The sequence below is a fragment of the Neltuma alba genome, unplaced genomic scaffold (assembly GCF_004799145.2).
Source record: "Neltuma alba isolate B1F8T4 unplaced genomic scaffold, ASM479914v2 tig00013316_pilon, whole genome shotgun sequence".
NCBI classification, from domain to species: Eukaryota; Viridiplantae; Streptophyta; class Magnoliopsida; order Fabales; family Fabaceae; genus Neltuma; species Neltuma alba.
Genome location: NW_021637591.1, coordinates 88,169 through 116,030, shown reverse-complemented (window position 1 = coordinate 116,030; position 27,862 = coordinate 88,169). Strand labels below are relative to the sequence as shown.

The window sequence follows — 27,862 nt, the reverse complement described above, 5'->3', positions numbered from 1 at the left end:
CCATGTGGGGCCCTGACAGTTAAACTGATGGCCACATAGTCGAGAGATGCAGCATGGAAAGTTTAGGGAGGACGTACCAACAGGGATTGGTCCAAGTGGTAAACAATTTGGTACCGTTTAAATGATGTCTCGAGTTCAAGCCTCAACATATGTAGAAATCTCCGTTGGGAGACTCACCCATCATAGCCAGATACACGACGCAGATCGGATCCAAATGTAGTTAGAACAAAGCTCCGGTGAACTGGGTGGGCAAAAAAAAAAAAGTTTAGGGAGGACATCATCGTTTTCAAAGGTCTTTACTCTTTAGCCAAATTTGTTTGTTCTCTGCTTCCTACAGAGGTTAACACTTAACAACTAACAATAAAACTCTGGTAAAAAAAACATTTAACAATAAAACTAGTATAAATTGTCCTTTTTACCTAAAAAAACATAAAAGTACAGCTTGGGCTCCATTGTCTTGTTTGCTGAAAGATGTTCTGCAGAGGACTCCGGCTGCTAGAATTTGCACAGGGAAACGTAGTTCATGAAATCACACCAAAGTAAGGGGGGAATAGAAAGAGCCACTTCTATTTTTGAGTGAATTTATAAACATCAGTGCATTCACATTTTTTGGCAAGAAACAGTCCAAATTATCTTTTTACTTACCTAGGGATGATTGTAATTATTTGAGAGAGAGAGAGAGAGAGAGAACGATAAAATAGCATTGGCGACGCACCTCAAAAAAAATTAGAAAATCATACTTCCTTTATTAAATAAATATCTAATATCGACGTAAAAGAAATAGTATTTCTGCAACTATTTCTGCAACAAATTAAAAGAGAAACGCACACAAGATGTTATTAATACACAATGGAAAGCCCCTTTGATTCGGATTAAAGCATCCTCCCATCAAAGCTCGTCCTTCAAATTAGCCTCATTGTCAAAAGCACAGACCCTAGCTTCCTTGTAAACCTTACCAGGCCTACAATAATACTTCTTGCTTGGTGCACAATGACGGTCTTCTGAGCAAATACACAAACCTTCAAGAGCACATCCATCTTTTAACGTTGTCACACTTTCTTTCAATCCTAGAACCTGATCTGTCCACTCACTAGAGAAAATCCCTTGTGGATCATACTTGTTTTTCACACTCAAGAACTTCTGTGCATTTGGGTACTTCTTGATTACTTCAATGAACGCTAAGTTCCTGTTCTTTCCCCAGTGGGGCAACCCCCCATATTTGAACAACCCCATTTGCTCAATCTCCTCATAAATATCCTCAAACAGCCTCGGAGACAATGGGTCCTTGCTTCTGAAGTAAGTGATGTCGAAATCAACTGCATCTTCTGTTTTCCCCAGGTAAGCACTCGAAGCTTTGACATAACGCATAAGGATTCCATTGTTGAGCTCTAATCCACACAATGCTTGTGGCTCCAATTCAACTAGCTTCTGCACATCTTTAATGAAGCCCGGAATGTTAGACAAGGAGATAGTGAAGGCTGTTTGGTGGAAGAATTGGAGTCCAAGTCGAGAATCCCAAGGGCATATGGTGATTTTTCCGTCTTCTAAACTGTCTAGGCATGTCCCAGATGACTGCATGCGATTGTTCGGTCCAACCACGGGGTACCCGGTAAAGAAATACCTGTATATTTTACAAAAACAAACCAAGAGGCATTGAGTTTTAATGTGGTTTGTTTAAAGTAAAAACTATGAACGAATGAATTAAGTGTTGATGAAAGGCGTTCGTTGAAATATGCAAATGAAAGAAGAATGAGTACCGTTGTTAGTCAAGCCATAAGCAGCGGTCTTCAGCGTTCCAGTCACCAACTTGGCACCAATGCATTTGCCATTAGCGTCCCTTGTTTTTTCTTGAAGCTCCTCTGTTACACAAAGATTCAAGTCCTACTTAGCTTAGTTTCTCGGAAGACTGCTTTAAGGCTAGTGAATTTATGCAGTTTATATCAATTTATATAATGCCAGTAATTAAGCTAAACTAACCAGTGCCTCTGGTAGCAGCTAAGGTAGCAGTGAGAGTGGGACGAAATGGGATGAAATCATAGAGACCATTTCCAGAGTGTTTGTTCGAAACTCGATCGTCAACTCTGTACAGTGCCTTCTTCTGTGATGGGAACCAGCCCACGTCACCGAACTCGTGTTCTTTGCCAAAATTAACCAATTCTTCTGCCAAGTCTGAATCGTCCTTTTCCACATACGTAAGAGCTCGTTTGAACATGGGTTCTAGCTGGAGGGTCACCTGCAGAGATTCACCAGTATTTACAAATATTTATCATAAGATGATCTGCGTTCACGTGCGTGGAAAACGAATAAACCAAGCAGGGCCAAATGTCACTACTTTAAGATAAGAACAGGGCACAAGTTGTGTTTTATGTATTGTTTCCCTATCTGCCAAATTAGTGGGTCCCGGCGCTCCAGCTGAATTTTCGTCTTTTCAAGTTCATTCAAAGACGTATCTGGTTGATTTTTTTAATTAATTTTTTAGACAAAAATCAGTGGAAACTCTTATAAATTTTATTCACCTGGAAGGACTTGAATTTGAGTACGATACTTTCTGTGTACGAATTCCAGTATAATATCAATATTTGATTATTTTCTATGTTCCTTCCGTTGTATAAAAAATCAATATTTTCTATGTATAAAAATATATCAAATCCTGCTGAGTAATAAAATTTTTAATCGTTAACTTTTTAAATGGAAGAAATTTTGCCTCCCAAAAGAAAAAAGCCATTCCCGTGCAACATGGCGCAGGATCAGTTAAAATTGCATGAAGCAGTTGATGATTATCCAGTCATTTTGAAACTTCGTAATCCAAGACAAAAAAAAAAAAAACTGGGAACATATATAGTTTTATCAATATCTATTCCCCGCAAATTTACTTTGAGATTTTTCTTTTCAGATTACCCATAATATTCCTCCGGTTTTAAATATAAGATTTTTTTTGTAGTGTAAATTATACTATAAAAGAGGTCTTATATTTAAGATCAGAGGAGTATCATATTCTTTCTTGCTTTAAAAACGCAATTCGACTTTTCTTGACATTTGATATATATTATGAAAAACACTTCTATGCCAGTTAAATTATTTTAATAAGGTCAACTTTCTGTTAGTTGCATTTGTTTTTTTTTTTTAATATGACAATCAAGTTGACGTAAATAGAATTATAGATCTCTAACAAAAGTCTACCGTTTGATTTAAAAGCGTTTAAACGCTTTCTTCGAAACATAGAATCTGAGACAGTTTCAACGATAATAATGGCAATGAGAAGAGTTTTTAAGATACATAGAATATCAAGTGGCAGTTTATTTGGGAAAGGGGTAAGGAATGCTCTTTTCTTTTCTCCTTTTTTTTTTCATGCAAGGAAAGGAATGCTCCTTGCCTAACACGAAAAACAAATATTTCAAATGAACTTTCATCGTTATTTATTAATTATTTCTCTGTAAAATATATCCTCATTAGTTTTCTATTCAAGACACCAAGGATTTTTTAGTTCATTAAATGATTGTTTCTTTTGTTTTGATAAATACCAATGATGTATAAAAGATTTGATTGGTCAAACATAATGAATCGGAGTTGTTAGGGGGGCAAAAAAAGGACAACTGGGATAGCTAATTCCTGCTGGTTTTGAATACATTAACGAAATTAAATAAGTTAATTAATTATAATAGTTATTATTTTTCAAGTAAAAAGAACTAGTTTTTATATTAGAAATGTGAAGTAATCAAATATTGAAAAAAAAAAATCTCGCAAAGGAACCGAATTCGAAGCCATACCTGAGAAACAACCCCAAGAACGCCAAGGGAGACTTTGGCCGCATCAAGTTCTTCATCCGACTCGGTTAGGCTCCTCACCTTCGCATACCCTTCTTCAGCCGCCGCCGGCGTCACAATCCTCATGGACACCACATATTCATGAATCGCACTTCCTTTTTTCCACAGCGAGCTGCCGTGAGCCCCCGTCGCCAACAATCCTCCCATCGTTATTCCCCACCAGTACGGAGTGTACGGCAACGTCAGCCCATTCTTCGCCGCTTCACTGATCACTTCTCTTAGAAGCACGCCACTCTCTACCGTCATTCTTCTGCTTTCCGCATCCACCTTCACTACACGGTTGAGCTTGTTGGTGCTTATTATGATCCCGTCTTGGCCTCCAGGACAAGCAAGCTTGGGGATGCTATGGGAATATCTGGTGGCTGCTTTCACTTTTGTGTTGGATTTCGATGCCGAAGCCACCATGGAAGTAAGCTCTTGCTCGGTGGTTGGGTACATTACTTGGGATGCTCGGCAAGTGCTCCGGTCAGGAAAGACGCCATAGGAGTTTGTGACGGTGCAGTCTTTGTTGCCGGAAGTGCATTGGACGGGGTCATCTGGAGGAGAAGAAAGAACCCCATTCACGAAAACTATGAGGAAGATTATGAGAGTGGATTTGAGTATTTTCATGGTTGAAGCTTGGCCTACTTTTGGGTAAAAACTCTATCCCGTATTGTAATGCGCCCTGCGATGTGTCTGCTTATATATAGAGAGAGAGATTTCAGATCGAGATGGGATTTTTCGCACACGAGAGAAATGAGAGGGTGGTGAAATTGGACTTCAAACATTTGACTAGTTTGGCCTGATCGTTATAGCTAAATCACGCATCATAAATCTTAATGACACACGACAATACTTATATAATATTTTAACTCTCGTGGCCTTAATATCGCTAAGATCGATCGCACTTAACAATGAAGATTAGTGCATGTTTAATTACTGTTAGCCATCCATAAGCTACAACCAGTGTGAATTTAATATTACGCATGTGTGTGCGCGGAAGATATGAAGTATCGAAGCCAGCGCGATCGGACGACGCACGTCGATTAGCAGAGTTTTATTGGTCTTATTAAGCGAGAGCAGAGCATAAAGGAACATATATTTATATAGAAGAACAAGTCTAATAAAGCAGATGGAAAAGGAAAATCCATCCCAACCACCAATATTGTATATTGTTTTCTCTTCAAGATCAAGAAATTTACAGTGAAGTATTTTAATTCAAAAGGGTTTTTATTAGGTCTTATGATGAAATTATTATGTAAATAACATCTCTCTCTCTCTCTCTCTCTCACACACACACACACACACACAAGCGCAAGGAATAAAGTTGTTTTCAAGAAGTCAGTACAAGGGTTAATTGGAGTTTTTTTCTCTTGTCTGGGTCCAAAATTTGCACCAACTTTTAGCCGAAGTTGGTAAATTTAATTTGCTCCAATCCTCCAGTAATCCACCCTTCCCTACAGCGAATCCGATCTGACTTGTCGAATCACACCAGACCAATTTGATTGATGACTACGTTGAAAGATCGGAAAAGTATGATTTAATAGTAAAGGGTGAAAAAATAGATAGCAATTACTAGTTGAACCTATCGAAGAATCTTGATATAACAACTATTGGCATCCTTATTTTCAACTAGCAGCCTCGTCACATGATTAAGAGTGCATAATATTAAATTAATAAATTACTCGTCCACCGGCGACGGCAAGTACCCCCCCCTCTTTTTCCCCCAGCGACCACCAGCAAGTCACTCTTTAAACCGACATAGATGAACTTTACTTATGTCATTTCTATATAAAACATTGTAGTGAAGCAGAGTATTTATGTCGGTCACTATTTCAATTGATGCATCGATCATAGCATAATTATGTCATTTTTTGGGTAAATGATGAGGCTTATAGCCCAAAGAAAGCATAATCATGTGACATTTTGTCCCTCAAAGAATCTATTAGTAATTAAACTCCTGAACTGAGCTGATCTAGATGACGGGATCTCCCCCGTAGCATCAAATCCAGAAAAAGCATTATTGCTTTCTCTCTGCCCTTGGGTGAGAACGTGCAAAAACAAATATATTTAATCGAAGTGATCAGAGTAATCCTCATCGTGCTCTGGTGTTCCATTATTATTCAAAATATTTTAATTTAAATAGTCGTGTTTTCCATTGGCGTCTAGGCTAAGCATTGCTTTTTATTCTAATTTTTACCCTCTGATCTTTCAGATTGCATCACTCTTCAGAAATCTCGTACGACTTATTATTAAGAATACAATTTAGCACTAATTCTATTTTCTTATTCAAAATAAATTTCCAACAAATAAAAAAGACACGAGCAGGCAACAAGGAACTTTTAATGGTCAACTACATATTCAGCCGCCCCCGGCCGCCGGCTATTACATTATATCACTACGAAAACGTTTCTTTTCTCCCTTTTTTGGGGAAAATAACGGTTCAACTTGACAATTTGAATGCAGTTTTAATTTTGCACGATTTCACTTTTATATTTCACCAGATATACATGAGAATATTCTGAGAAGTCATCAATACTCGTACGAAAACTTTTTCTGCACGAATTATTGCTCAACTTGGCAATTTGGGCACATTTTCTTTTTATTTTGTATGGTTTCGCTTTTATATTTCATCAGATATGCATAAGAACATTCTGACAAGTCATCTATAGTAAGTATTAATCTGGCTCCTATATGTGCATACATCCCATTCAATTAACTATTGACTTGATTTAATGGCCATATATTGATTATCATCACTCAAATACTTTTTAGCACAGGATCATAATTCATAGTGCTTATTTACGGTAGTCAGTTAATTAATAGTGTATATTAAGCTTAATGCCATAATAAATAATCTCACACTGTTAAATCAAATAGACGGGTGAAATTGAGTGTCAAAAAGAGAGTATGGAGAGGATGCTAAATATCTTTCTATTTCCAGTTCTTCCACACAAGTTAGATGACTGGATCAAATCAACAAATTCCCTAGAGAACTAAGTCTAAGAATGTAACTTAGATGACTGGATCAAATCAACAAATTCCGTAGAGAACTAAGTCTAAGAATGTACATTAACAATCAAAATTTTCAAATCGTTCATAATTATCAACATTAACCATAAAAACAAAATTAGCTACTTGCATGCACGTTGCTTTTGATTTGTTATTTCTTTCTAAAAAAACAAAATCAGCTTTAGATTTTGTTATTTACCCTGCATAATACATTTAGTTATTAATTTTTAGGACTTCCATAAGGGATGAGCTTTACCATTTTCATTACAATTCGTTTCAAATTTTTAAGATATTTAAGTTTAGAACGTCTTTTATTTGTATATAATTAATGTACTCAGTATGTAATTGGATAAAACAAGATCGACTTGAAGGAATTTGATATCTTTAAGCTGCGCTGTATTCGATAAGACCATATTTGATATGGATGAAAATAGTTTAAAAACAAAAAGAAGGAAGAATCCCTTAACTTGATATGCCAGCTAGTACACATAATTTTGGTTATGAAAAGACTGGTTATTATATAATGCAACGGAGATTAAACATGCCTTCTTCTCTTGGACAAGAAAACCAACATAATGCCAATTTTTCCCTAATTCATGAAACTTTTGACTATTTTGTCCCTTTTTTTCTTTCCAAAAATTGGTTTTATTGTGTGTGTGTGTGTGTGTTTGAGATTCATCTCACTTGAAAAATGTCACCCTTCTGCTTAATTTATATTGAAATTATGTGATCTTGACTCAACTTGGTATTTTCATGAGGAGTATTTTATGTTTAATTATGTGATAAATCACATTGCAATTTTGCCATTGATGGAATACCTTTTCTGAAATATCAATAAAATGGGCTTTTTGTGTCAAAAAAAAAACTTGAAATTAAGCATGATTAATTATTCTTAAATTTGTTACACTACGAATTACCCAGGATATCATACATACTTCTATTAAATTAAAATCACACAACAGAAATGAATTGTGTTTGATCTGCAACAGGGCAGCACCATCTCAAATTTGAAATATCACTGTAAAGGAGTCTTATATATATGATTTGAACTCGAAGCATCCCTTTATTAAAGCTTTTCCTTCAAATATCCGTCTCAGCTTTCGAAAGCACAAACCCTAGCTTCTTTATAAACCTTCCCAGGCCTACAGAAATACTTCTTGCTAGGTGAGCAGTGACGATCTTCTGAGCAAATACACAAACCTTCAAGAGCACACCCATCTTTTAGTATCGTCACAGCTCCTTTTAACCCTAGAATCTGATCGATCCACTCATTAGAGAAAATTCCTTGTGGATCATACTTACTTTTCACACTTAAAAACTTATCTGCATTTGGATACTTATTGATCACTTGACTGAATGCTAAATTCCTGTTCTTTCCCCAGTGAGGTAACCCTCCATATTTGAACAATCCTATCTGTTCAATCTCCTCAACAATGTCCTCGAACAGCCTAGGAGTCAATGGGTCTTTGCTTCTGTAGTAGGTGATATCGAAATCCACAACATCTTCTGTTTTTCCCAAGTAAGCACTTGAAGCTTTGACGTAACGCATGAGGATGCCATCGTTCAGCTCTAATACACACAGTGCTTGTGGCTGCAATCCAACTAGCTTCTTCACATCTTCGATGAAGCTTGTAATGTTAGATAAGGAGATGCTGAAGGCTGTCTGGTGAATGAACTGAAGTTGAAGCCTGGAATCCCAAGGGCATATGGTGAGCAATGCGTCGTTGTTACTTTCCAGGCACGTCCCCGATGACTGCATGCGATTGTTCTGTCCAATCACGGGGTATCCAGTAAAAAGTATACCTATTTATGAATAAAGAGAAACAAACAAGCTGTAATATGCTTATAGTAATGTTGTTTAAATCAATTCTGGGCGAAGGAAAAAAGTGTTCATAAGTTATTTGTCAAAAATGCAGAAGCGGCGGAAAATGAGAGAAAAAACGAATACCGTTGTTAGTCAAACCATAAGCAGATGTCTTCAGCGTCCCAGTGACCAACTGTGCACTGATGCATTTTCCATTAGCGTCCCCTGTTGCTTCTTGAAGTTCCTCTGTTACAGAAAATTCAACTTCTCCTTAGTTTGTTTCTTTGAAAAAAGGGCACATCTATGTGTTCTACATATTAATTTTGAATGCCGAAGTTGTGATTGTTTGCCAGTTTGGTAAATGTAAAATAACCATAAAAATGAAAGAATCCCGAGGATTTAGATGATGATTACGGTTAAAAAAAATCTCTAAATGAGAGATAACCCTCATTAATTCAAATATTAGGATCATTAATATAAGTTGGTCCTAAAGTTGGGTATCTTTCAGTTTTTCTTCTATCAGCTAAATGTGTAAGGAAATGGAGAGGGGACACGATTAACCTGTGGCTCTGTTGGCAGCTAATACAGCAGAGAGAGTGGAACGAAATGGGATGAAATCATAGAGACCATTTCCAGACTGATCCATGGAAACTCGTTCGTCAACTCTGTAACGCGCCATCTTCTGAGATGGATACCACGTCACATCACCAAACTCGTGCTCTTTCCCAAACCTAATCAATTCCTCTCCCAAGTCTGAATCATCCTCCGTCACGTACGTAATTGCTCGCTTAAACATGGGTTCTAATTGTAGGGTTACCTGCACTTTAAAAGCACATTACGTAAAGTCAAAGCTTCTCTGGTTTTTAATTTTTGATGTTCGAGGGGCCCAAAGCCCTTTTCGTTTTCTTATTTTTTTGGTAAAACTAAAATAGATGCACAGGAAGAAACATTATAGGTGAGCACAGGTATTATAGTACCATTTAATTTTAAATGATGTGTAAGAGAGGTTATTCATATTTTTCAATTAAACATGTATTGAACTTGATCCATCAATCAATATATTACATCAAACCAGAAGCGACTGAACGTAGGCTATTCTTTTATTGTTCAATTCCTACTTATCGGTGTAATAATGTTTCAATTTATTATATTATAAAAAACATTTGGTTACCGATTGAAAGACAATATATTTTTTTTTAAAAAAAAAGGAACTTCTCATCATCATCATCGCGACGGAGACAAAGACGTACCTGAGAAACAATCCCAAGAACTCCAAGCGAAACCTTGGCCGCATCAAGTTCTTCATCTGACTCACTCAGGCTCCTCACCTTCGCATACCCTTCTTCCGCCGTCGCTGGCGTCACAATCCTCATCGACACCACATACTCATGAACGGCACTTCCCTTTCCCCACAGCGAGCTGCCGTGAGCCCCCGTTGCCAACAATCCCCCCACCGTTATTCCCCACCAGTACGGCGTATGCGGCAAAGCCAACCCACTCTCCGCCGCTTCATTGATCAGGTCTCTCAGAAGCACCCCACTCTCTACGGTCACCCTTCTGTTCCCCACATCAACATTCACTACATGGTTGAGCTTGTTGGTGCTTATTATGATCCCGTTCTCGCCTCCGGGGCAAGCAAGCTTGGGGACGCTGTGGGAGTACCTGGTGGCTGCTCTTACTTTTGTGTTGGACTTTGATGCCGAAGCCACCATGGAAATAAGCTCCCGCTCTGTGGTCGGATACAGTACTTGGGATGCTCGGCAAGTGCTCCGATCAGGAAAGATGCCGTAGGAGTTTGTGACGGTGCAGTTTGTGTCGGTGGAAGTACACTTGACGGGATCATCTGGAGGAGAAGAAAGAACCCCATTCGTGAAAGCTATGAAGAAGATGATGAGAACTGATGATTTGAGCATTTTCATGGTTGCAGAAATGACAGGGCGATGAAATTTGACTTCATACATATATACTATGCAGCCTTGCTATGACGATATAATAATATACTTTATCACTCAGCATCATGGCTAAGATCATGTTAGTTATATACAAATCTGAATCATAACCGATATCAATTTAGTGGTCGATATATATACGGCAGTTAGGTATCTCTGTGTATTATGTATGCCAATAATCAAAGCCAGGCCGGACGCGCGTCGACTAGCTAGGAAAGTTTTTGGGAAAAATCACAAATAAAGACTCTCAAATTATCAAAATTACATAGAAGTCACCTAAATAAGCAAAATTACTATAAGAGACCTGGTTCTATATTGTAAATATGAAATCTTGGTGAAATATCTAAAATACCCCTGAACCAAATAACAAGTTCACTTTGACGATTGACAAATTTAGCAGACCAAATCACAACTTAATTAAAAGTATACCAAATAACAAGTTGACTATGAGAAATAACAAGTTTACTTTAATGAATGACAATTTTAGTAGAACAAATTACAACTTAGTTGAGGGGTATTTCAGACATTTCATCATGATTTTATATTTGCAATATGGGACTGGGTCCTTCATGGTAATTTTGCATATTTAGGGACCTCTATGTAATTTTGGTAATTTAGGGGTCTTCATTTGTCATTTTTCCAAAAAAAATTTATGTGTAATTAATTTTCTGAGCATCCAGAAGCAAAACTAGCTAGAAACAGTAGCGTAACAAACTACACAATTTATAATTTGAGCAAAGCAAAATAAAAAAAAAAGTTATGATATTGAAAACATGGGCTCCTCTTGGATCTATCCTGTCTAAATAAAATGAGTTTTTATTTATTCTATTTTATTTTATTATTTATTCAAAGATCTTTTACGATTTAATTTTTTAAAAAACAATTATGGACAAAAGAAATGAGATAAAAACATCAAATTTCAATTTTCCGAATTCAATAATCCAATTAAAATTTGTACGGTACAGATGAGTGCAGCCATGCAAAAGTGGAGAAATGGATTGCTTTGCCATTAGAGAACGTGCAAATGAAGAATACGAGGCCAAGGGAATTATTTTAGGATCTCATTTTATATTTTACAAAGTCTTTAATTAGCTGATCACAAAAAAAAAATTATTTCTTGGAATGATTGCAGAATTTATTTAGCTTTTAAAAGGAGAAATAATAGAAAATAAAATTAGAGAGAGTGTATTCACACTTTCTTAAGGAAAAACATAAAACAAAAAAAAAACATTTTGCTTGTACATATAATTTTTTCTCAGTTTTTAATTTGGTTGCCTGTGTACTTTTCTTTTAGCGGGGCTTTGAATGTTGGTTCATGCAAGGGAATAGCTTTCGGTTGGACCCAACCCTTTTGTAGCGAAAAAAGTATGTGACTCTTGCATTAAGTTTTGCTAGAATAAGCTTTTTGTGCGAAGAAAAATCTAACATGGACATGACTTGTGTTGAAAGATACTGGGTTTGTATGGTTAGAATATATTGGGCTTCATTCTAATTTGGTTGTTGGGCCAACCACCATGACATTCGGATTCAGTGGCAAATGTACATGGAATCTGGTTTTCATTGCATATGCATTGATGGATTTTAATTACCCAACACTTCATGTTATGCTGAAATAATGATGTTATCAACTTATCATTCTTCCATGTTTTGACTATTTGGTAACATATAGGAAACCTTCAAGCACAATTCTATGAGATCTCTGGAATAATCCATAAAAATTATAATCACAAAGTGTCTCATGCGTGAGAAAAAACAAAAAAAGGAGGACACAATAGTATGTGGGTTCATAATATAAACTGATCGCACAAGTTGTCATTTTTCAAGTCGTTGGAAAATTTGCAGTATTTGTTTAAATCTTAAATTAGTAAATCTAATTATCAAGACTGTATTTTACTTACTTTTAATTTTGTGACTGCGATGTTTAGGAACTAAATTTAAGAAAATAGCATCCAACTATAAATACCACGTCACCTTACAGTTTACATACAATCATATGTATCGTTCTTTTATTCAATTAATACAATATTGCATTATTCCACGACAAAATATAATAAAAAACACATCGAATATAAAATATCACACCATATGTGAAAGTCCCTTCAACCCTAATAATCGCAAATTAACTATAGAATTTAGTGGCAAAATTCCATCACTGAATCAATTCAGCGACAAATTTTCATCACTTATTAATTAGTAATATCTTTTTTTCCCCTACAGAGTTTGTAAATTTCATCATTAATTTAGTTTTTTGTTTTAGCGCGATTTGAACTATTCTTCCATTACAAACTTGTTTTTCAGGAAAGTCTCAACCTTGAAAAGCACAAACCCTAGCCTGTTTATAAACCTTCCCGGGCCTGCAGTAATAATTCTTGCTTGGTGCACAGTGACGATCTTCTGAGCATATGCACAAACCTTCAAGAGCACACCCATCTTTTAGTATTGTTACAGCTCCTTTTAGCCCCAGAACCTGATCTGTCCACTCATTAGAGAAAATTCCTTGCGGATCATACTTACTTTTCACACTTAAAAACTTATCTGCATTTGGGTACTTATTGATCACTTGACTGAAAGCTAAATTCCTGTTCTTTCCCCAGTGAGGTAACCCTCCATATTTGAACAACCCTATCTGTTCAATCTCCTCAAGAATGTCCTCGAAAAGCCTGGGAGTCAATGGGTCTTTGCTTCTGTAGTAGGTGATATCGAAATCCACAACATCTTCTGTTTTTCCCAAGTAAGCACTTGAAGCTTTGACGTAACGCATGAGGATGCCATCGTTCAGCTCTAATACACACAGTGCTTGTGGCTGCAATTCAACTAGCTTCTTCACATCTTCGATGAAGCTTGTAATGTTAGATAAGGAGATGCTGAAGGCTGTCTGGTGAAAGAACTGATATTGGAGCCTGGAATCCCATGGGCATATGGTGCGCAATGCGTCTTCTTCACTTTCCAGGCACGTCCCCGATGACTGCATGCGATTGTTTTGTCCAGTGACGGGGTATCGAGTAACTAATGTACCTAATTTATGAATAAATAGAAACGAACAGGTTATAATATGTGAAAAAAGTGTTCATAAGGTGTTTGTCAAAACGCACAAGGGGGAAAACGATAGAAAGAACGAGTACCATTGTTAGTCAAACCATAAGCAAATGCCTTTAGCGTCCCTGTGACCAGCTTTGCACTAAGGCATTTTCCATTAGCGTCCCGTGTTGCTTCTTGACGTTCCTCTGTTACAGAAAAATTCAAGTTCTCCTTAGTCTTAATTTCTTGAAAAAAAGGGCGCATCTACGTGTTTCATATCAATTTTGAATGCTGAATTTGTAACTGTTCGCCTATTTGGCAAAGATATATATACATCAAAGAAGAAAGAAAGAATGAAAGGATCCTAAACTTTTGGGTATCTTTCAGTTTTTCTCCTACCAGCTAAATGTGTAATGAAATGAAAGAGGGGGGACGATTAACCTGTGGCTCTGTTGGCAGCTAATAAAGCAGAGAGAGTGGAACGAAATGGGATGAAATCATAGAGACCATTTCCAGACTGATTCATGGAAACTCGGTCGTCAATTCTGTAACGCGCCTTCTTCTGAGATGGATACCACGTCACATCACCAAACTCGTGCTCTTTCCCAAACCTAATCAATTCCTCTCCCAAGTCTGAATCATTTTTCGTCACGTACGTAATTGATCGTTTAAACAAGGGCTCCAATTGTAATGTTACCTGCTTGACGAAACCATATTACATAAACTCAAACACCAAAGCGCTCCTCTACCAAATTTTTTTTCTTTTCTTTTTTTGGGTAGAATTAAAATAGATGGCTCTTGCGTTGCACAGGGGAAGACATTTTAGGTGTAAACAAATATTACAGGACCATTTAATTTTAAATAACTTAAATCTAAAATGCTTAATCACTAAAATAATTAAAGACAGATGGTAAAAAGTTATGGAACTCAATAAAGTTGTTCACAAACAAGCCATATAAATATAATTTCGTGAAATTAAGACAATAGGTTATGCGCCCGGCACAAGGATAAACTTTAAGTTAGAGGAATATTCCTATACATATTTTAACTGTTAAAACTAGATATTTTGATCCAAAGCATATAATTTAACAGTTAAATAATGATTGGGCGGATAAAAATGAAATCATAATAATGATAAAAAAATGTGATAGTTTTTAACTTTTAATTTCGCTGGAGATTTATGTCAAATTTTAAAAATATAGAGAAAGTCAATGTATTCACTCAACAATTAAACATACAGAAAGATCAAGCAACTCAAGAAAGAATATTTACAAACCAGGTCATATAGATTAATTTGATTTCTTAATTAATTTACATATATCAGTATTTAGTATGATAAATATATTGTTTAGTTATTATTATTCATGACATAAAAGAGATTTCTAATCTGTAAAATTATTCATTTCAGTTTTTTTTCATTTGAGCATCAAATTATGTGCCAGACATAAATTATCGATATTTCTTCACTAGGCATGTATCGAACTTGATCCATGAAACCGGAAGCGATTAAACGCGGGTTATTCTTTCTATTGTTTAGTTCTTGTCTGTCGGTTTAATAACCTTTCAATTTAGTTATGTTATAAAAAAATCATTTGGTTACCGATTGAAAGACGATATTCAAAAAACCCCAAGGAACTACTTTGTTCAATCCAATCTTAGTTTATTAACTTGGTATGACTTAATTACTCCACATCATCGTCATCGCAATGGGGACGAAGACGTACCTGAGAAACAATCCCAAGAACCCCAAGCGAAACCTTGGCCGCATCAAGTTCTTCATCTGACTCACTCAGGCTCCTCACCTTCGCATACCCTTCTTCCGCCGCCGCCGGCGTCACAATCCTCATCGACACGACGTGCTCATGAATGGCACTTCCCTTTCCCCGCAGCGAGCTGCCGTGAGACCCCGTCGCCAACAAGCCCCCCACAGTTATTCCCCACCAGTACGGCGTATGCGGCAAAGCCAACCCATTCTCTGCCGCTTCATTGATCAGGTCTCTCAGAAGCAGCCCACTCTCTACGGTCATCCTTTTGTTCTCCACATCAACATTCACCACATGGCTGAGCTTGTTGGTGCTTATTATGATCCCTTCTTGGCCTCCGGGGCAAGCAAGTTTGGGGATGCTGTGGGAATACCTAGTGGTTGCTTTCACTTTAGTGTTGGACTTTGATGCCGAAGCCACCATGGAAATGAGCTCCTCCTCGGTGGTCGGATACAGTACCTGGGATGCTCGGCAAGTGCTCCGATCAGGGAAGGCACCGTAGGCGTTTGTGATGGTGCAGTTTGTGTCGGTGGAAGTACAATTGACGGGGTCATCTGGAGGAGAAGAAAGAACCCCATTCGTGAAAGCTATGAAGAAGATGATGAGAATTGATTTGAGCATTTTCGTGGTCGAAACTTAACTCTTGCGTATACTTCGTTCGCTGGTGATCCAGGGGCTGGGAGCTTTTGTAACTGAGAGAAATGATAGGGCGGTGAAATTTGGGTTTAAACTTATAATGCATGGCCTAGTAGCTAGTTACGTTACATATATATATAAACTCAGACAAATAGTGTCAATGAGAATATAATAATACTTTGAGCACTGCAATGGTAATTAAAATTGCATTTTCAGGAAAAGCATGTTTTTTTTGCTCTTTAGTTTGGTAATGGAGTTTACCATGGCAATGATTGTTACCAAAAAATTGGTAATGCTCATTCATATCTCCCCCTATGAATCCCTATTACTACTCATTGCATCATTCAAAAAGTCTTATTTATCCTTGTGTTTGTTCTCATTGTCTCCTCCCTCCTCCTCCATTATCGACAGCCACCCCCACAACACCATTAGCCCCATTGACTAGAATCAATGTTTTTTCCCCTTCCTCTCTCTGGTTCTTCTCTCTATATTCCGGAGACAAGCCATTCGCTTTTTTCTCCCTCCCTTTACTATCACCATTTTCATCCTTGGCTATCAACATTTGAAGCTGTGAATGTCTCCCTTTCATATTTGTTTTCTATGAACGTCTTCCTCTGAATCTATTTTTCTGTGCAAATGTTCATATCAGTATTTGTTGTGACAAACATGAGATTTTCATGCTTGTATGGTTTAGAATTGGTTTTTATTTTGTACCCTCTTATAAGACTTGAAATCATGTTTAGAACTTGATTCATATATTTCTTCCTTTTTAATTCATTATGCTCATGATCTACTCGAGATTTTTTCTTTTAAACATGCTGATTCTTATTTGGGTTTTGCATTGACGCTGGTGTTTTGGTTGAGGAAGAAGATGTTGTGGAATTGAGAGTTTTTGGGCATTTTGGACCTTTTATAATTCTGATTAAATATGAAAAATAATTTATGCACATCTTGTTACTACCAAACCAAACACATTAATGGTAATCATTATTGCATTGCACCCTGATGCATTGTGCCCCATTGCATTCACTCAGCCTCGTGGCTAAGATCAATGGGTACTTAATTAGTGCATGTTTAATCATTCTTAGGTATACATAAGATCGTAGCCGATATGTTTAAAAGTCATAAGTGAGGTGTCTCTCTGTGTGTACTATATATATGCTCAATAATCAAGGCCAGCCCGGACACGGCGTCGACTATTTTAGATTTTTTTTTTTGGGTCTAATTAATTATGTGAGCATCCAGCAGAAGCAATATTGATTAGGAACATCAATAGTGTGTTTAACCAGCTGGGCTGCCAATAAAGAGGATAACTAAACGGATGTGTGAATAATTAATCCATCATCCCCACCACCAACGATTATTCTCAATTTCTCCTTCTCAAGTTCAGGAAATTTACAGTGAAGTGAAATTTGTTGACGCTCTGGAAATGTGCTTAGTAATTATCGTTATGGCTTTGATTATGCATATACCCTATCTCAGTCCAAAATTTACACCTCCAATAGCTTTCAATTTTCTGCCAGGTTCGATCTGACTTTTATAATGCCCATCACTTCAGTACACCAACATTATACATGAGCATGTAAAGTGGTTGGGAAAATTAAAGGTAAATAATTGTAATGAGTAAAAAAGTGCAAGAATAAGAAAGAAAATTTGAACTTACATTGAAGATTCTGGACAATAACCTAAAATTTGATTTGTAAAAGGAACAGAATTAAAATTTGAACTTGTACCGTTTTGCCCCTAGAGAACGTGCAAATGGAGAATAGCCCTCCTTGTGATATCGTCGTGTTCCATTAAAAAAAAAAAGGAGTAAAATACTCTGACTATCCTCTTAGTTTGCATCAATTACACCGACCTCTCTTCTATTTTAAAAACATATAATTTGGTCCAATCTGTTAATACCATTAAAAAAATTCCAAAAAATATTATTTTTAACTGAAATTTATATTTAAATAAATTTTATTTACTTTATCCCATTCTAATAAATTCCTAAATTATATTTTTACAATCACACGAATTTTATTCAGTTAAGGCAGATATAAAAGATTTGATTAAAAATTTAAATAATTTTTTTAATAGATATATATACTTAACTAAATATGTTTATAAATTTTTGTAACAAAGATGTGTTTAAAAGTTTTGAATTATAAATTTAAATGATTTATAAAATCTTTCAAACTTATATAATTTAAACTTGATGATAAACAAAAATTATGTATTTGAAATATGTTTTTACAATTTAAAAGAAATCAAAGTAAATAAATTTTAATGAATGTGATAAAAAAATTAAACTTATAAAATTTTATTATTTAAATCAAAAATAATAAATTTTATAACATATTAGAAATTTTAAAAATATGTGTATTAGAATTATTTTTTGATTTTATAAAAAATATTTTTTCAAAAATATGAATGTCTAAATAATTATTATGTTAAGAAGGAACATTTTGGTCAAAAAATTAATTTAAAGTCAAACTCAACGGTGAATTAACGGTTTGGGTGGATGGAAATAGAATCTTAAATATAGGAGGAAGGTTTGTGTAGTATACATTTTAATTTTAAGAGAGGTTTACATAGGCTTTCAAAATAGAAGGAATATTTCTGTAATTGAGATAAAATAGAAGAGTGGTTAATATATTTTACTCAGAAAAAGAAGAAGAGGGGAGAATTAGAGAGAAGGGGTGATCATAAAAATTAAAATTATTTAAAAGGACCAAATATTCTAATATAAATCTAAAAATATCATATTGTCCCTATCCAAACCTCCTATTTCTCCTATATTCTCTCCTACATTTTATTTTTAAAATTAATATGAATTAATCAATTTTACTAGATTAAACCTGATTTCTTATAAAGTTTACAACCTGCGCAAAAATTAATTAAAAAAAATACGCAGACATTGTTCAGTGATGTGAAAATTAAAATTTTATTTTCTTAATAAAAATTAAAATTTTGAAAAAAATTGAAAATAAAAGTTATATAATTTTATTAAAATTTATATCATTATATAATTTATTATATACACAATTTTAAAAAATAAAAAACTTTGCATAATTAATTTTTTTATTTTATAAGAAATTTATGTCAGATTTAAAACAACAAATTCATGTAATGATAAGAAATTTAAAGAATTCAGATAATCATTATAATTTTATAAGAGCCTTCCTCAAAATCATTTCAGAAAGACCTAATTATAAGATATATATTAACATAAATAAAATATAAGATATAAAAAATTAACAAATACTATCCCTGGTCCTAATTATAAGTGCCAGTTGACTAATTTGAGGAGATTAAGAAAATAAGTTGAGTTAGTTATTTGTCTTAAATAGGTGTTATCTTTCCTAAAATATCCTTACTAATCAAGTGTATTGACTATAACTATCATTTTTTAAAGGGCTACTTTGAAAAAATATATATGAATGTGAGAGACAAAGTGGATTGGGGTCTTATATTTAGGACCAAAATAAAAGTCAAACATGGTCTTATATTAAAGACCGGAGGTAGTATAAAAGAAATTGTACTTCACTTAAATGAATTACAACAAGGGGATATATTCCTAAAAATAATAATTTTTTGTAAAATATACTAATTTTCAATATGTTCAAATTTCTACCTAATATTTTATAATTAATAGATTAAGATAATAAAAAATCATCATTTTCCAACCAAAACAAGAAAAAGAAAAACCTTATTATCATTTGTTTATATTGTGATTTATTATATGATTTATTGAAATTTTTTATTGACAATATTTTTTGGAATACAATTGAGTATTGTCCAATAAAGGCAATCGTGGTTACATATTTTGCATAAAATTATAAAAGATTATCTGAATTTTTTAAATTTCGTAGTATTGTGTGAATTTTTTGTATTTCTAAATCAAATATAAATTTCTTATAAAATAAAAAACAAGTTGTACAAATTTTCTTTAAATCTTTCAAAGTTATGTATATAATATACTATATAATAATCTTAATTTTAATAAAATTATATAACTTTTATTTTTAATTAAAATTTCTGATGGTTATAATTTTTTATTTTTTATAAAGAAAATGAAATTTCATTTTTACTTGACTGAATAATGTTTACATATTTTTTAATTGATTTTTTATGCAGGTTTTAAATTTTGAAAGAAATCAAGTTTAATTTAGTAAATTTTATTAATTCGTATTAGTTTTAAAAATAAAATGTAGGAGGAAAGATAGGGAAAAAATATAGGAGGTTTAGATAGGGACAATATGGTATTTTTAAATTTATATTTGAATATATGGTCTTTTAAAATAATTTTAATTTTATGATCCTCTCTTATAAATATCCTCCCCATTGGTCCTTCTCTCTAATTCTCCCTTTTTTCACAAAAATTTTTACTTCTCACATCTTAAATGTAATAGTTATTTTATAGTGTACTACAAAATTTATTTTACATTTAGGATTGAATGAGTATTTTATGGCTGTTCGGCATTTTAAGTATTGCCAAAAATTTTATTTGTTAAATATGACATTCATTGAACAAGATTTAAGTAGAACTTTATATTATTCTTTTCTTTAGATTGATTTCAAGGATTGGAGTTTAATTTTGAAACACGGCGCTCAACATGAAAAAACCAAGAGAAAAAAATTCCTTTTTCAGTAAAGTATGGTCTCTGCACGTTGTTAGATTATTGGTCTACTTGTATGAGTGTCTCTTGCGAAGGAAGTCTTGAAGAAAAAACCGATAAGATTCTTTTGATTTTCAAATAGTTTAATGATGAATGAGGGATGGAATTAAAGGTCGTTAATTGCCGCGGCAGAAGGAAATGGAAAGCTAATAATTCAAATAAGGGATGCTGCAAAGTAACTTAATTGAAGAGAAGATAGTAATCAGTTTCATTATATGACCAAATTTCGTGGTTCCAACTTGCAAAGTACTGCCTAATTACGTCATTTAATTTGTATTTTTCCTTCATCCAACATATTTTGTCTATTAATGACGTAGAAAGGAACTGTCTAGTGACAAGACCACCAGAACCTTATTTCAATTTGAAATACAGAGAAACCATTAGCCGGAAGCCACCCACGTTTAAATTAATTAGCCATTAGCCATGACATGAACGTGGTAATTAGTTACATTTCCTTCACAATGCCATGCATGCATGGTGATTTTATTGCGCGCGCGCACACACATATATGACTAACCTTCCCAGGCTGACAATTAGTGATTTTTTTTCATCTCCTCTCTATACCGGCCTTTCTCTTAGTTTGAAATAATTTTTGAGAGTTTATTTTGTTAGGAAAATTAAATTCAAAAGAAACTATAAACACACATGGGAAGAATTTTATTAGAAGAATCCATTTGACTTTGAGTGAGGTTCAATTCAGGTGTAGAAATTGAAGTTCACATTGAGTTTTTCGTTTTTCTTGAAAACTATAAGAAAAAGGGCGGTTTTATGGGGGGAAATTTTAATTCGTACAGTGATTATAGCGTTGTTAAAGAGTTGGATTTTTATATATAATGATATGATGATCGATTAGGCCTAAGGCTTGAAGGGGATGAAGTCATATGAATGTGTAATTAAGATAAATCGAAGGTCAAGGCAAGTTTCATGATTGTGATGAGACAAGGAATTAAAAGCCTGTGGTTCGAAATTCAAAGACCATTTCTTAAATTTAGGCTGCTTTCATCAGTACATATATTTTGGCTACATTATGCATTATGCATGATGCACGGCTTCGATTTGGCAGAAGTTTGGTGGCTTTATATAAACTAATATAATGATGTGTTAAGGACAAAATGCACTCCCAAGTCACAACAAAAATCCAAAATTTTGGTCAATCACGACTTTTATTTATCACCAGTTATATAATAATTTATTCTCCTTCAATTCATTCATTAACGCGACGGTTTTGCTATTTATTTAAATCTTCTCGAACAACTTGATAATGGCGGCGATACTTTAACTCTATATTCTTCGAAATTAAAGAGATCTGATTCGTATATTATGACCTATATATATCTGCGCGCGCACACAATGTTCCTGCATCTAGAAATCATTAGAACCATGAAATGAGAGTCTCGTGTATCTATCGAAATGGGACTTATCGTAATTTCCACTTATAGGGATTGTTTGATGAAGAAGGTCGACCGAAATATAGATTTTCAGTGATGCATGAAACTGAGTTATCCATGGAGTTTGATAATTTATATACCAAAGAATGCAACTTGTGTTTCCAATTCCAAGCCGGCCACACAAATTTGTATATGATCCATGAAATAATTGTACGAGTATATCTGATTTGGTCGCTACGCTGAAACTGATGGTTCCTATATTTTCCCAACCAATTTTGACAACTTCACACCATTCTGTTTTTGGTTGGAATTGTTGGTGATGTCCATTGGGCGAAAATGAAAACAGAAATCGCAAAATCTCATAACTGTCACACAATGAGAAGGTGAGAGATAATGACCTCAACGGGTGAATGAGAAAGGTGAGGTGGAACTGAAAGTGAGAGAGAACGACAAATAGAAATAATCCTCAAGCACATAGCTTGAAGTTACTTCTATCTTTTTCTTTTCTTTTCTTTTTTTCCCAATAAGCATCTAGCACTTGGCCTAACTCCTCAAGAAATTACAAACTATATACCAGACTAATTTGGAATGGCTGAAATGAGTCGACGAACGATCAACCAAAAAGAAGTAGGGACGTCCCCTCCGCGTGAAGTTTTGGAATTCCGTCGAAGGGATGTTGGGGCAGCTGTCTACCCCGGTAGAGTTTCTGTGTAATCGTCGTTAGCATCTTTTGTAACCCAAAAAGGAAAAAAAAAAAAAAAGGAGTATCGATCCATCCATACAAAATCAACAGTGACAGGGGAGGCATTTTAAAGCGGGCCAGGGTTCGATATAGGTCAGCCATGATGGACTGAGCCGTACCTTTAAGAAGCCCAACTGCTATGGGTTGTGAATTGGGCAGGCCTTATATTTGTCGATTTTATCCGTCACTCTTTTTTTTTTTTAGCCTGAAGATGTTACTGTTTTTACCATCTCTACCAAGTCATCTCAGAAAAATTATTGTGCGATGAATTTGTGATGAATTTAACTTTTTATAGGTTTTTTTTGGGGGGGGGTGACACAAAAAATCATGATTCCTTTATGGATTTCAACCCACCTTTTTTAATTTTATGTATCTCAATGTACCCTATACTTTTATTTTTCTTTCTTTTTTCGTACAAATAGACATTTATTTTTCTAAACGTAGAGTATCAGCATTAAAAACAAAACATAATGAGCTGAACGTGGGTCAAACTTTGCCCATCCCCATGGATTGGGTGGACTAAAAGCCCACCTCCAAGATGACCCGTAGCGTTCTTTTTTTTGTTTTGACCAGCGAGCCCTAGACCTACTGGCCTCAACTCACCCTCTAGCGTTGTGAACAATGGGAACTGCCAATCAGATTTGAGTCTATTTGTGAACTAAGGTTTAATGGAAATTCTTATTAGAAACGAGCTCTTATAATTGGTGGCAGAGGTGGTATCGCTTTAAAGAAGTCTTATATATGATTTGAACGTGAAGCGGCCCTTTATTAAAGCTTTTTGGTTTCAGCTTTTGAAAGCACAAACCCTAGCTTCTTTATAAACCTTCCCAGGCCTACAGAAATACTTCTTACTAGGTGAGCAGTGACGATCTTCTGAGCAAATACACAAACTTTCAAGAGCACACCCATCTTTTAATATCGTCACACCTCCTTTTAACCGTAGAATCTGATCCGTCCACTCATTAGAGAAAACTCCTCATGGGTCATATTTACTCTTCACACTTAAAAACTTATCTGCGTTTGGATACTTATTGATCACTTGACTGAATGCTAAATTCCTCTTCTTTCCCCAGTGAGGTAACCCTCCATATTTGAACAACCCTATCTGTTCCATCTCCTCAACAATGTCCTCGAACATCCTCGGAGTCAATGGGTCTTTGCTTCTGTTGTAGGTGATGTCAAATCCACAACATCTTCTGTTTTTCCCAAGTAAGCACTTGAAGCTTTGACGTAACGCATGAGGATGCCATCGTTCAGCTCTAATACACACAGTGCTTGTGGCTGCAATTCAACTAGCTACTTCACATCTTCGATGAAGCTTGTAATGTTAGATAAGGAGATGCTGAAGGCTGTCTGGTGAAAGAACTGATGTTGGAGCCTGGAATCCCATGGGCATATGGTGAGCAATGCGTCTTCTTCACTTTCCAGGCACGTCCCTGATGACTGCATGCGATTGTTCTGCCCAGTGACGGGGTACCCAGTAAATTGAATACCCAATTTATGAATAAATAGAAACGAAGAGGTTATAATATGTAAAAATAAAAAAAATAAAAAAAAAGTGTTCATAAGGTGTTTGTCAAAATGCGCAAGGGGGGGAAACGATAGAAAGAACGAGTACCGTTGTTAGTCAAACCATAAGCAGGTGTCTTCAGCGTCGCAGTGACCAACCTTGCACTAAGGCATTTTCCATTAGCGTTCCGTGTTGCTTCTTGAAGTTCCTCTACTACAGAAACATTCAAGTTCTCCTTAGTCTTAATTTCTTAAAAAAAAAAAAAAGGGGGGGGGCACATCTATGTGTTTCATATCAGTTTGAATGCTGAAGTTGTAAGTGTTGGCCTATTTGGTAAGGATATATATACATCAAAGAAGAAAGAAAGAAATGAAAGGATCCTAAACTTGGGTATCTTTCAGTAGTTTTTCTTCTGTCAGCTAATGTAGCAGCTGAACGTGTAAGGAAATGAAGAGGGAAGACGGTTAACCTGCGGCTCTGTTAGCGGCTGCTGCAGCAGAGAGAGTGGAACGGAATGGGATGAAATCATAGAGGTCTGCCATTTCCAGACTGATCCATTGAAACTCGATCGTCCATTCTGTACACAGCCTGCTTTTGAGAGGGATACCACTTCACATCACCAAACTCGTGCTCTTTCCCAATTCTAATCAATTCATCTTCCAAATCTGAATCATTCTTTGCCACGTACGTAATTGACCGTTTAAACAAGAGCTCCAATTGTAAGGTTACCTGCTTGACGTACGAAAGCATATTACATAAACACCAAAGCGCTCCTCTTCCTTTTTTTTAACCCATTCTTTTTTCTTTTTGATGTTAGAGGGGCCCAGAGCCCTTTTTTTTTTTTTTTTTGTTTCTTTGGGTAGAATTAAAATAGATGGCTCTTGCGTTGCACAGGGGAAGACATTTTAGGTGAAAACAAATATTAAAGGACCATTTAGTTTAAAATAACTTAAATCTCAAATTCTTAATCACTAAAATAATTAAAGATAGACGTAAAAAGTTATGGAACTCAATAAATTGTTGGCAAACAAGCCATATAAATATAATTTGGTGAAATTAAGATAATAGGTTATGCGCGCGGCACAAGGACAAATCATTTAAGATAGAGGAATATTCCTATATACATTTTAACTGTTAAAACTAGATATTTTGATCCAGAGCATATAATTTAACAGTTAAATAATGATTGGACGGATAAAAATGAAATCATAATAATGATAAAAAAATATGTCATAGTTTTTAACTTTTAATTTCGCTGGAGATTTATGTAAATTTTAAAAATAGAAAAGAAGCTTTTGTAATTAAAATAAAATATAGAGAAAGTCAATGTATTCACTCAACAATTAAACATACAGAAAGACCAAGCAACTCAAGGAAGAATATTTACAAACCAGGTCATATAGATTAGTTTGATTTCTTAATTAATTTACATATATCAGTATTTAGTATGATAAATATATTTTTTAGTTATTACTCCCTCCGTTCCTTATTATAAGAGATAAATAACTAAATTACGTTGATAAAAAAAATAGTTAAAATTAGTTGAGGACAATTAATGTGTAAAAAGTATAATATTTTTTCCAACAATACCCCTATTAATAAGGAGAGAGAATATGAGAAAGAACAATTAAATTATTAAAAGAAAGAGAAGAGGGAGGGAGAGAAAGTATGAGTAGGAGACAAAATAAATAGGAGTAAAATAGGAAATCAATACAAAAAACTAGAGACAACTTTTAAGTGTCTCTTATATATGGGAACATGTCATAAGCATCAAATGTCTCTTATAATAAGGAACGGAGGGAGTATTATTCATGAGATAAAAGAGATTTCTAATCTGTAAAATTATTCATTTCAGTTTTTTTTTTTATTTGAGCATCAACTTATGTGTCAGACATAAATTATCGATATTTCTTAACTAAGCATGTATCGAACTTGATCCACCAAACCGGAAGCGATTAGACACGGGTTATTCTTTCTATTGTTTAGTTCTTGTCTATCGGTTTAATAAACTTTCAATTTAGTTATGTTATTAAAAAAAATCATTTGGTTACCGATTGAAAGACGATGTTCAAAAAACCCCAAGGAACTACTTTGTTCAATCCAATCTTAGTTTATTAACTTGGTACTCCTCCTCCCGTTCTTAATATAAGACATATTTAACTAATTTGATTAGATTAAAGAAGTTAGATAAGTTAGTTAATTATAAAAAATATGACATATTTTTCTTAAAATACCATAATCATCTTCTTTAATACCCATCTCCCTCTTCTATTTAATCATGATTGAGGGAGTATTCATAAAAGTAATTTAGAAATATTAATATATATGAAAAATAGGTCTTATATTTAGAATCAAAATCAATTTAATAATTAGGCCATGTATTAAAGACGGACGAGTATGATTTAATTACTCCATCGCAATGGGGACGAAGACGTACCTGAGAAACAATCCCAAGAACCCCAAGCGAAACCTTGGCCGCATCAAGTTCTTCATCTGACTCACTCAGGCTCCTCACCTCCACATACCCTTCTTCCGCCGTCACCGGCGTCACAATCCTCATCGACACGACGTACTCATGAACGGCACTTCCCTTTCCCCGCAGCGAGCTGCCGGGAGCCCCCGTCGCCAACAATCCCCCCCACCGTTATTCCCCACCAGCACGGCGTGTGCGGCAAAGCCAACCCATTCTCCGCCGCTTCATTGATCAGGTCTCTCAGAAGCACCCCACTCTCTACGGTCATCCTTCTGTTCTCCACATCAACATTCACTACATGGCTGAGCTTGTTGGTGCTTATTATGATGCCTTCTTGGCCTCCGGGGCAGGCAAGTTTGGGGATGCTGTGGGAATACCCAGTGGTTGCTCTCACTTTAGTGTTGGACTTTGATGCCGAAGCCACCATGGAAATAAGCTCCTGCTCGGTGGTCGGATACAGTACCTGGGATGCTCGGCAAGTGCTCCGATCAGGGAAGTCACCGTAGGCGTTTGTGATGGTGCAGTTTGTGTCGGTGGAAGTACACTTGACGGGTTCATCTGGAGAAGAAGAAAGAACCCCATTCGTGAAAGCTATGAAGAAGATTATGAGAATCGATTTGAGCATTTTCGTGGTCGAAGCTTAACTCTTTCGTAAACTCGTTCGCTGGTGATCCTGGGGCTGAGAGCTTTTGTAACTGAGAGAAATGATAGGGCGGTGAAATTTGAGTTTAAACTTATAATGCATGGCCTAGTAGCTAGTTACGTTACATGTATATATAAACTCAGACAAATAATGTCAATGACGATATAATAATACTTTGAGCACTGCAATGGTAATTAAAAGTGCATTTTCAAGAAAAGCACGTTTTGTTGCTCTTTAGTTTAGTAATGGAGTTTACCATGATAATGATTATTACCAAAAAGTTGATAATGCCCATTCATTCCTCCCCTTATGAATTCTTATTACCACTCATTGCATGATTCAAAAAGTATTATTTACCCTTGTATTTGTTCTTATTGTCTCCTCCCTCTTCCTCCATTATCGACAGCCACTCCCACGGCACTGTTAGCCCCATCAACTAGAATCAACGTTTTTTCCC

The 27,862-nt window shown here is 35.2% G+C and overlaps 2 protein-coding genes and 2 pseudogenes across 2 annotated transcripts; all 4 read right to left on the bottom strand.

Moving 5' to 3' along the window:
- Window positions 1-719: 719 nt before the first annotated feature.
- LOC114736170 (probable L-gulonolactone oxidase 6) lies at window positions 720-4,580 on the bottom strand. The gene is made up of 4 exons (XM_028923945.1): window positions 3,768-4,580; window positions 1,978-2,233; window positions 1,748-1,859; window positions 720-1,633 (listed from the first exon to the last, which is right to left on the bottom strand). The coding sequence occupies exons 1-4, from the start codon at window positions 4,431-4,433 to the stop codon at window positions 889-891; spliced, it is 1,779 nt and encodes a 592-aa protein (XP_028779778.1). The 5' UTR covers window positions 4,434-4,580; the 3' UTR covers window positions 720-888.
- A 3,301-nt stretch (window positions 4,581-7,881) lies between these two features.
- LOC114736174 (probable L-gulonolactone oxidase 6) lies at window positions 7,882-10,612 on the bottom strand (annotated as a pseudogene).
- Window positions 10,613-12,873: 2,261 nt separating this feature from the next.
- Window positions 12,874-15,970, bottom strand: LOC114736173 (probable L-gulonolactone oxidase 6). The gene is made up of 4 exons (XM_028923946.1): window positions 15,311-15,970; window positions 14,028-14,283; window positions 13,691-13,792; window positions 12,874-13,583 (listed from the first exon to the last, which is right to left on the bottom strand). Exons 1-4 carry the CDS (start codon window positions 15,968-15,970, stop codon window positions 12,874-12,876), a joined length of 1,728 nt encoding a protein of 575 aa, XP_028779779.1.
- A 7,593-nt stretch (window positions 15,971-23,563) lies between these two features.
- On the bottom strand, window positions 23,564-27,387 carry LOC114736172 (probable L-gulonolactone oxidase 6; annotated as a pseudogene).
- Window positions 27,388-27,862: the final 475 nt, after the last annotated feature.